We start from the raw sequence: 10,974 nt of genomic DNA on the forward strand, positions 1-10,974 counted from the left end.
GGCAATTTCACATAATTTAATAGTTTATAGTCACTCAGTTGTGCTACTGAGCATATATTGTTCTTTTCATCTAACTGGATTTTTGCACCCATTAACCGTCTTGTCTTTCTCTCCCTTCCCTACTACGCTTCTAGCCGCTGGTAACTATCATTCTACTCTCTGTCTCCCTGAGTTCAACATTTTTTAGTAAACTAGTAGTTTCTCGTTACAAATATAACACATTTCCCTTTTGACATATAGATTTAAATGGTAGCGCTAAGACTAGTAAAAGCAACTGCTGTGCAGGTGGTTGGTTCTCAGTATTTGCTGAATAAATGTATGCACACATAAGCAAATAACCAAACCAAACATAAAGATGTAAATAAAAGTTAAATTGCGTGGTACAGACGTGTGGTCATGGACCTGGCAGAATATGTTAACCATAAAAAGCAGTTTGACAATTTCTTTGAAGTCTTTTAAACCAATATTCTGTTTTCGATTTAATTTTGTTTTGTTAGAAGAGATTGGCATTGCCTCTGGGAGAAAGCAGTTCCGGCATATTTCACTGTTGACTCCTCATTAGGGAATAAAAAAATGGAAAATCATAGGATTTGAAAGAAGAAAAATTAAAAAAGAATTATAGACCTAAGAAAGTGGAGACTTCAGAGATTGGTAGGATTTTCATGAAGCCTGTCGCTATTTACTTGGCACAAAGACTATCTTCGGGGGCAGGATTTGAAACTGGAAGGTCCTGGTGTTCTTGTCTTCCACTGGAGCTGAGAGAAGCCAACAGCTCTATTCTTTGTGAGGGAAGGCTAGGGCTGGTAATTCTAGAGAAAACAAATGAGTATCAAGTATTAATCATCAATAGGATTTTACTTTGGATACATCACCCATCTACATATTCACCCCTTATCCTGTTGCATCACGCTGTGCCATACTGTCTAGGTGCGCGAATGGAATGTGGTTTAAGATTCAAGGTACATTTTCATACTTAGAAAGGGCTATTTATCTTGTCTCCAGAGAGTCAATGAGATTAGTGCTGGGAAAATAGAGGGAAAGTTCTCAGGGAGCAGATAGATAACTGATTCCTGAAGAAATTGGAGAAAGTTTCGTCAAAGAGATGCTAACTGGCCTGGGTTCAAAATAGAGGTGTTTAACCCTGGCTAAAGATTAGAATAAACAGTAGATTTTTTAAAAATCCAAAAAACAAAAAAATCCCATGCCCAGGCAGGATCAACCATAGCTGTTTTGGTTTAATTGGCTTAGGATAGCCATCTGTTTTGTTTCTTTTCTTTTCCAGATAAATCCATTGATCAACCTGGTTAAGAATCATTGGTCTAGGAGTAGAAACACACACAAGGAATAAGGGAGGAGGTTCGGTTAGTTCAAGGGGAGAAAGTTGGAAGCATTTCAAGCTAAGTAAATGGTATAGAAAAAGAAAGATGGTGTGTTGCGGTTTTCAATCTTATCATGGGGGTGTGCTCAGTGTTAATTGGAAACTAGAACATAGTATGGCAAAATGGATGCTTGGATGATCTAACTTGAGGGAATAATTCAGCAAGAAAATCATGTCTAATATCTCAGCAAGAAGCTGGTGGGCCATCCTGGGTCAGGTTTGAAAAGTCAACCAAAAAATGCCTAGTAATCTAAGATAATTTTATATATTGGGGAAGGGACCTTGATATTCATTATCTATGAAACACAAAATCTGGAACTCGAACCAAGAAATTTACATAAAAATCTGGTGCAAGACTGATGAAAACGATAGGATCTCCTAAGAAGCAAACTAACCCTAGGAATATGTTCAGTATCCAGGGAAGATAGGGTTTCCACAGGAAATAATTCCCACCAAAACTAAACCTGAAATTTAAAAAAAATGCTAAGTAATGAAGAAAGAATAATGTATCATGAGAATGAATTGGTAGACTTAGCCGAGAATTGCACTGCAGAAACTATTTCTACTGAAACAATCTGAAAGAATTTCATGAAGAGATAAAGGTAGGAAAATAATCCAGTAAACTAGACTAGAAAAAACAGACTTGAAAAATAGCCAAATCAAAATTTTAGAAAAATACTTTTAAAATAATCTCAGTAGATCAGCAAATGGATAAACTACACATGGTTGAACAAAAGAATTGGAAAATTAGAACACAGAACTGAAGAAATAATAGAGAAATCAGCAGAATATTCTACATAGTGAGAAATAGGTAGAAAACAGAAGTTCCAAGTACCAAGTATGTCGTATAAATTTTTGGAGAGTACAAATGTTTTTTTGGAATACAAAGCACTAGATTAAGACTTTAGACAGATGAGAGACAGAGTTAGCATACATTTATATATCAATTATGCTAAAATTTAAATTCTAACTTACATGTTTTGTCACCATATCATTGAGTTTCTAAGTCATTTGTTAAGAAGTGTAAAAAAATTCTTAAAATGTTAAAAATTTGTACTGTAAGAGATGAAAGTGTGTTTGAAAGATAAACGAGGCTGTGAATCTTTACTTTAGGAAACTACATCAGTGTTTTAGAATTTTGTTGCAGGAAACTATTTGTCCAATCAAACAATGATTGTCATAGAAAGTTAATCTTACTAGCTAATCTTGTGATATTAACACTTGGACTAAGATCTCACTTATCTATTAGGAGTCTGAATAATTCTACCAGACTGAAAGGCTAAGCAGAAACTCTTAGTATTAGAAACATGGCTGAAGTCATGTTTACTCATAAGGAATAAAATCGTTTAATCAAGTCCAGTTCGTCTATTTTTGTTTTTATTGCATTTGCTTTTGAGGTCTTACTTATAAATTATTTGTCTAGGTCAAGTCCAGAAGGGTTTTTCCTAGATTTTCCTCTAGGATTTTTATAGTTTCAAGTTTTACATTTAAGTCTTTAATCTATTTCAAGTTAATTTATTATATGGTAAGAGAGCAGAGATGATTTCTTAAAGAATTAAAAATAGGACTACCACACAACAGTCCCACTATTGGGTTTCTACCCAGAGGAAAATCACCTTTTATATAAAAAAGACACCTGCACACATGTTTATGGCAGCACTATATGAGAGCAAAGTTATGGAATCAACTTTCATGTCCATCAATGGATGATTGGATAAAGAAAATGTAGTACATATAGACCATAGAATATTATTCAGCCATACAAGAGAATGAAATCATGTCTTTTGGAGCAAGATGGAGGGAGCTGGAGGTCATCATCCTAAGTGAAATAACTCAGAAGCAGAAAATTAAATAGTTCTCACTTATAAGTGGGAGCTAAACAACGGATATGTATGGAGATAAAGATGAAAATAATAGAAAGTAGGGACTCTAAAAATGGTGACGATGGGGAAGGATGAGGGCTGAAAAATTACCTATTGGGTACAGTGATCACTATTTGGGTGATGGGTACCCCAGAGGCCCAAAGCTTACCATTATACAATATGTCCATGTAATAAACCTTCACGTGTACTCCCAAATTCATAATAAAAAGTATTTTTTGAAATGTAAAATAACATGTTTCTTTATGATTAACTTTAGAATACAATACAGAATCTCAGTTTTTAAAAACACTAATACAGTTAAAAATGTAAAATAAAATTCTAGTAAATATCATTTATATAAAATTTAAAAACATACAAAACAATATCACATATTTTTCACCGGTACATACATATTTAGTACAAGCACAAAAATATGAACTAGAAAGATACACACCAACTTAATGAAAGTGATTGTATCTGAGTAGTAGAAGAAAGAAAAGGCAATAGAACTTTTTTGAGGGGAGGGGATGTGGTATAAAGTAATTCACTGGATATATTATTGTTTTTTCTTTAAAAAGGGTTTTGAAGTATATATGTCTATGTCTATACACATGAATACATATTATGCACAGTATATAATATATACATTTATAAAAAGTATATATGATATATATGTATAACCATTCATCAATTCTAGGTAGTGAATAACTGGATATTTGTTATATTTCTGTAAACTTTCCATAGGAATATTTTTATACTTAAAGAGTAATACAATAATTATAATGTATTACTTATTTATAATTCTATTTTTATATATACAAGAAGATGTTAAAATAACACATAAATGCTGATTTACCCATCTTCACTATTCACTCAATCTTTATCCTCTGTTTATATAAATAACCTAGAAATTTAGTACAAATTAATTCAAGAGCTAGTTTTCAAATTAAATAACCCCAGAGTACACATTTTTGTCTTCAAATACATAAAATAAATCGTCCTCACCTTCAGGAATTTTTTGCTTACTGATTTCACAGGCAGTTCCCTCAAATTTGAGTGGGCAGGTACACACACACTTTCCATCAATTAGAATCACTGTACCTCCATTTTGGCATAAGTAGCATTTTCTTGCACTAAATTCATTGATATAGTCTTCAATAGCTCTTTCTAAATTTTCTTTCTTTACGTGTGCATTATTCATTTTCACTGGAATCAGATTATATATAGGAGACAGCTGAAAGGAAGAAAAACATTTAATTTTAGGTCATTTTTAACTGAGAGAGCTTATAGAATACTGTTTACTCAATTATTTATTCACTGATTTATTAATTCAACAAAAACTTATTGAATGTATATTATTGCCAGATGTGATGTTAGCTTTTAAATAATCAGAACTAGTCAAGATGTTCACTATCAGGGAGGTCATATTATGGAGTTAAGGAACTGATAATAATAAAATAATCATGCATAAATTTCAAATAGAAACTGTGATAGGTGCTACAGAAAACAGGTATATATGCTTTAAAAATGAATAACTGAGGGACTTAAATTTCTGGATGGATAATTTATTGACATATTATTTTGTGAATTGTTTTTGCTGCCTTCTTCCTTCTTCTCCTCTTCCAGAAGGCAAGAAGACGTCCACTATCTCTTGTGTAAGAGGAGGTTTGTGTGCAGGCCAAGTTCAGAATGTCCCCTGAAGGCAACATTTTTCTTATTTCTTCCTTCCCCCCCCCCCACCAAAAGTCTGAATTCATTGAGAAATTTTTGCTGAGGTAAGGCGCATAGAAGAATGTCACCAAGAAAAGAGATTCCTCCAGAATAGAAAGGGGATTGAGGTTAGTATATACCTCAAGTAACAGGAAACCATAGCTAGATATTTAGCAGCTATTTTGGGAGGTAGCAGGAACTGTGGGGTGCCTTAAGGAAGCTCCACATGAAGCATCAGTAATTCCGTTTTGTCAGTGATTTCCTTTTACAAATCTGGCATGGAGGGCTTGGAAATGTTTGAGTTCTAGTGAACATGTGAGCCTAAACAATGAGGTTATTAAGGTGACTACAATGAACTAAAGATTTATGTAAATTATATCTCCGTTTCCTGAACAGAAGTGTCAGGATTTTTGTACCAATTTAGACAACAGGGAAAAAATTTCCTGAGCCCCATCCAGCAAACAAATAAAAGGTGAATTTTCTAGCAACATGGAGGGACAGGATCTCAAAATCAAATTTAATTAAATATAAAGAAAATGAAGTAAAGTTACTTATTTTGCACACTCAGATTCTTGCAGTAAGATATACAGTTGCTACACTGAAATCAAGGAAGTTTGGAAAGGCTTTGACAATAAATATTGAGCTGAGGTTTGAAAGTGTCATGGCAGAGAGAAGATTGTTCAATTTTAAAAGTTTTTAAATAGAGGAGAGGATTGGGGAGATGTTGTTCAAAATATTCAAAATTTTAGTTAGACAGAAGGAGTAAGTTCAGAAGATCTATTGTGTAGCTTGATGTTCATAAAAAAAATTAAGAGGCTCTTATAATGGAGACACCATAACATATATAGGGAAATTTATATGTTCACTTAACTTAAGCAAATTCAACTGTGTAACTAGCAAGAGCTTTTTGAGTGAATAAACTGTTAGAGGCACTTTGGTGGCATAGCACTTTAAGATAAGAGACCACAAAACTTAAAAGAAATGAGAATCTAGAGAGTAGAGCTAAAAACACACACACACACAAATTCCTGCAGAAGAGTAATGATGGATTAAATAATGTGAACTAATCTTTTACCTAAAGACAATGAGAAAAGCTGAACAAAATAAAACCAAACATTTATTTAAAAACTGCTGAAAGCCCCTGGAGAACTAACAAGAAAATAAAAAATTACTGAGCTAAGATCTGGGAGGAGGTGGTAATCCAAGAAGTGGGCCCAGTATTTGAGGGTTACTAGTCCTCTTGACACATTTCCCAATTCAGCAAGAGGTAACAGAAGGACTAGGAGGTAGAGCAACACATTACTGGGCTGAAGAGAAAACACTGGAATTCAGGTCAGCCAAGGTAGACATGCTATCCTTTGATTTGAGGACTAAGAGGAAAGTGGAAGAAGGAGAGCCCTGGCAGAAACTGTAGCTCAGTTTGGATTAAAATAATCTTGGCTCATTAGTGGGTATCCTAGAAGCTTTCCAAACATAAATATAGTTTTTGGAGGAATATATGAATACATGAAATTATCTCAGACATCAAGCTACTCCTATAACAATTTTAAGTACAGTATCTAGCTCACAGTAAAAATAACTAGGCACACGAGGAAATAAGACAACATGCATGAGACCAATGGAAATAATGGAAAATAAAAACAGCTATGGTGGCTGCCAGTTTGTGTTATCAGACTTTAAATAATTATCAGACATTAACTGTTTGCATATGCAGGGAGATAAGAGACAAGACTGAAAATTTTAGCAAAGAAATGGAAGTTGTTAAAAATAGATTTGAAAAAAGAAACAAATATTATAATACAAATTAACGAATTAGTTAAATAGCAAATGTGGTAATACTAAAGCAATTTAATAAATTGGAATATAGGTTAGAAGAAAACATTGACAATAAAGCATGAAGAGACAAAAGGATGAGTTATACATAGAGAGGGCAGGAAACATAAGTGTTACTGTGGGAAGGAAAAAGATCCATGTATTTCAAGCCCAAGAAAGAGAACAAAGGACAGAATACCCAAGAAGCAATATTTGAAAAGCTAATGACAGAGAATATTCAGACCTGGCGAAAAACATCAAGATATTTTATGAATAAAAACTAAGGTTAAAAATAATTTTGCACCTAAGTATTACCAGAGAAAAATTGCTCAAAAAAAAAAAAAAAGATAGTGGAGAAAATCTTAGAAAGAGTTTAGGAAAAAACATTAGTATGTTGAAATTAGATTGAATTTACTAGATACAATCAAGAATTTGACTTTACTAGATATAATCAATGATATATAAAAAGAGTCAAATGTAAATATAAAAAATAAAAAGCATGTTAAAAGGGATGAATATATTTGATGAGTTTGTCAGCAGATTTGACACAGCAAAAGAACAGTAAGCCTGACAAAAGGTTGGTAGAAATCAGCCAAATTAAAATACAGAGAGATAAAAGGGTTGGGGGGAAGGAACCCAGGACTGAGCATCCAAGAGTATGGGGAAATATGAAAGAGTATGGCAACATATATTATTTGAATAATAGAAAAAAGTGAGGAGGTTGGAAGAAGGGGTTGAGAGAGGAGAAAGATAATGTGATTGTGGTAGAAGAAATATTTGAAGACATAATGACCAAAATTTTTTCAAAAGTGATTAAATAATTAAATCATAGACTCCAGAAGTTTAGGGAACTTCAAGCAGAATAAAAAATAAACAAATATCCATATACATCAGACTCAAACTATGGAAAACCAAAGATTAAAAGGAAATCTTTAAGGCAATGACAATCAAAGGAAATGCTACAAACAGAAGGTGAGAGATAAGTGTTACAGTGCTGTTTATCTAAAAACTATGCAAGCCAGAAGACAAGGATTAATATCTTTAAGTACTGAAAGACAAAAAACAAAACAAAACAAAAAAGACCTATAAAATCTGTAAACCCAGAATTTTATACCAAATGAAATGTCACTGAAAAATTAAAATAATTTTTTTTTCCAGAGAAGCAAAAGCCAAGAGAATTTGATACTAGCAGATGTGCACTAAAAGAAGTGCCAAAGGAAATTTTTCAGGCAGAAGAATTATCACAAAGAACTGAAATTTGACCTATAAAGTAATCGTGAGCTCTGAGCATAACTAAATAAAGGAAAACTATGCCTTTCTAGTTGTAATTGCTCTAACAATATATTAATCTACAGCAAATGTTGTTGCATTGTAGTATGAGTTTATGGTGTATGTAAAAATAAAAAATAAAATATATAGTAATCTATGTAAAATATACATACACCATAAACTCATGATACAATATGTTAAAAATGGCATTAAAAATGGGAGGGAGGATTTGGAAATACAGTGTTATATTTGTTTTACACTATACATAAAGCAGCATAATATCATTTGAAGGCAGACTATGATAAATTAAGAATGTATATTATGAAACATGTACTACAGTAAAAAATATTTTTAAAAAGAGGCATGAGTATTATACTGGACATAAAATGGAATCATATAACATACTTAATAAACAAGAATGGTCAGGACAAGAAAAGAACAATGTAATGAATAAACAAGATTTAACTGAAATGTTGAAGGGAGAGCGCTGGAGTACAAGGGGGAAGCAGAAAGGCATCTGAGTGGTTGGAAGCCCAGGGGCTCTCACATGCCCAGATCACTACAGAAAACTATTCAACTGCAAAAATAAAAAACAAGGGAGGAAATAAGACACAAAAGATATTCAAAATAACCAGAAAACAATCAATAAAAAGACAGTGGTAAGTCCTCACTATCAATAATAACCTTGAATGTAAATGAATTATATTCCCCATTTAAGAGATATAGATTGGATAAATTAAAAAAAAAAGAAATAATACCCAACTATATGCTCCATATAAGAAACTCACTTCACCTGTACAGATATATATAGATGAAATGTGAAGGATGGAAAAAGATATTTCATGCAAAGGTAAACCAAAAGCAAGCAAGAATATCTATGCTTAGAAAAAGCAGACTTCAAGTCAAAAGCTGTAAAAAGGAGAAAAAGAATAAGATCATATAATAATAAAGGGATCCATTCAGCAAAAAAATATAATAATTTAAAATGTATATGCACCCAATGCTGGAACACCCAGACACATAAAGCAAATATTAGATCTAAAGTGAAACAATAAAATGATATTTGGGGACTTTAACATTTCACTTTCAGCATTGGAGAGATTATCTAAACAGAAAATCAACAAAGAACACAGGATTTAATCTGCACCATAGACCAAATGAACCCAGGCATTTACAGAACTTTTTGCCCAAGAGCTGCAGAGAACACATTCTTTTTATCAGTACATGGAATATTTTCCAGGATTAATCATATGTTAGAAAACATAACAAGTCTCAAAAAAATTTATAAACTAAAATGACATTAAGTATCCTCTCACACCACATGGAATAAAATCAGAAGTCAATAATCAAGGAAACTTTGGAAACTGTACAAATACACAGAAATTAAACAACATGCTCCTGAATGACCATTAAATCAATTAAGAGGTTAAGAAGGAAATGATTTAAATTTCTTGAAATAAATGAAAATAGAAACAGAACATACCAAAACTGATAAGACAAAGAAAATGCAGTATTAAGAAGAAAGTTTATAGAAATCAATGTCTACTTCAAGAATATAGAAAATTTTCAAATAAATAGCTTAATGATGCATTTCAAGGAGCTAGAAAAGCAAGAACAAAACAAACCCCAAAGTAGCAGAAGGAAAGAGATAATAAAGATCAGAGCAGAAATAAACAAAATTGAGACTGAAAACAAATACAAATGATTAATGAAACAAAAAAGTTGATTAAAAGTTTTCATTTTAAAAGAAAGACAAAATAAACAAACAGTAGCTAGACTAAGAAAAAAAAAAAAAGAAGACCCAAATAAATAAAATCAGAAACAAAAATGGAGACATCACAACAGATACCACAGAAACACAAAGGGGAATTAGATAGTGCTATGAACGACTATAAACCAATACATTAAAAAAACCTAGAGAAAAATGGATAAATTTCTAGACACATACAACCTCTCAAGATTGAACCAAGAATAAATAGAAAACTTGAATAGCCCAATAATAAGTAAAGAGTTTGAAGCTGTAATAAAAAGTCTTTCAACAAAGAAAGGTCCAGGACCATATAGCTTCAATGCTACCAAATCTTTAAAGAAGAATTAACACTCGTTCTTCTCAAATTATTTTTTGAAAGACTGAAATGGAGAGAACTCTTCCTAACTCATTTTATGGACCAGTATAACTCTGATATCAAAACCAAACAAAGACACAACACACACAAGAAAAACCCATAGGCCAATATCCCCAATGAACATAGATGCAAAAGTCCTCTACAAAATATTAGCAAAATGAATCCAACAATATATCAAAGAGATAATACAACATGACCAACTGGGCATGATTTATCCCAGAAATAGTTTAACATATAGTAATCAATAAATATGAAACATCACATCAGCAAATTATGAACAGAAACCATGTGATCATCTCAATAGATTCAGAAAAAGCATTTGATACAAATAATATCTTTTTGTGAAACAAACTGTCAATAAATTAGGCATAGAATAAAAATACTTCAACATAATTAAGCCTATATATAACAAACCCACAGCCAACATCATACTGATTGGTTAAAAGCAGAAAGCTCTTCCTCTAAGAACTGAAACAAGACAAGAATGCTCACTCTCATCATTCTTATTTGACATAATACTGGAAGTCCTAGCAAGAGCAATTAGGCAAGAGAAAGAAATAAAGGACACCTAAATTGGAAAGGAGGAAGTTAAATTGTTCCTGTTTGCAGAAGACAAACTCTTATGTATAGAAAACCTCGGCCGGGCGCGGTGGCTCACGCCTGTAATCCCAGCACTTTGGGAGGCCGAGGCAGGTGGATCACGAGGTCAAGAGATCGAGACCATCCTGGTCAACACGGTGAAACCCCGTCTCTACTAAAAATACAAAAAATTAGCTGGGCATGGTGGCGCGTGCCTGTAATCCCAGCTACTCAGGAG

General features: G+C 32.7%; 1 protein-coding gene across 1 annotated transcript in view; it reads right to left on the minus strand.

Annotated features, from left to right (window-relative positions):
• Positions 1 to 350: 350 nt before the first annotated feature.
• C9 (complement C9) overlaps positions 351 to 10,974 on the minus strand; it is an 89,318-nt gene continuing 78,694 nt past the window's right edge. The window contains exons 10-11 of the mRNA XM_017505906.2: positions 4,246 to 4,474; positions 351 to 809 (exon numbers count right to left, since the gene is read on the minus strand). Of these exons, the coding sequence (XP_017361395.1) occupies positions 775 to 809; positions 4,246 to 4,474 (264 nt within the window). The 3' untranslated portion in view covers positions 351 to 774. The remainder of the gene's footprint in view (positions 810 to 4,245; positions 4,475 to 10,974) is intronic.

The sequence above is a fragment of the Cebus imitator genome, unplaced genomic scaffold (genome assembly GCF_001604975.1).
Source record: "Cebus imitator isolate Cc_AM_T3 unplaced genomic scaffold, Cebus_imitator-1.0 Scaffold344, whole genome shotgun sequence".
In the NCBI taxonomy this organism is placed as follows: Eukaryota; Metazoa; Chordata; class Mammalia; order Primates; family Cebidae; genus Cebus; species Cebus imitator.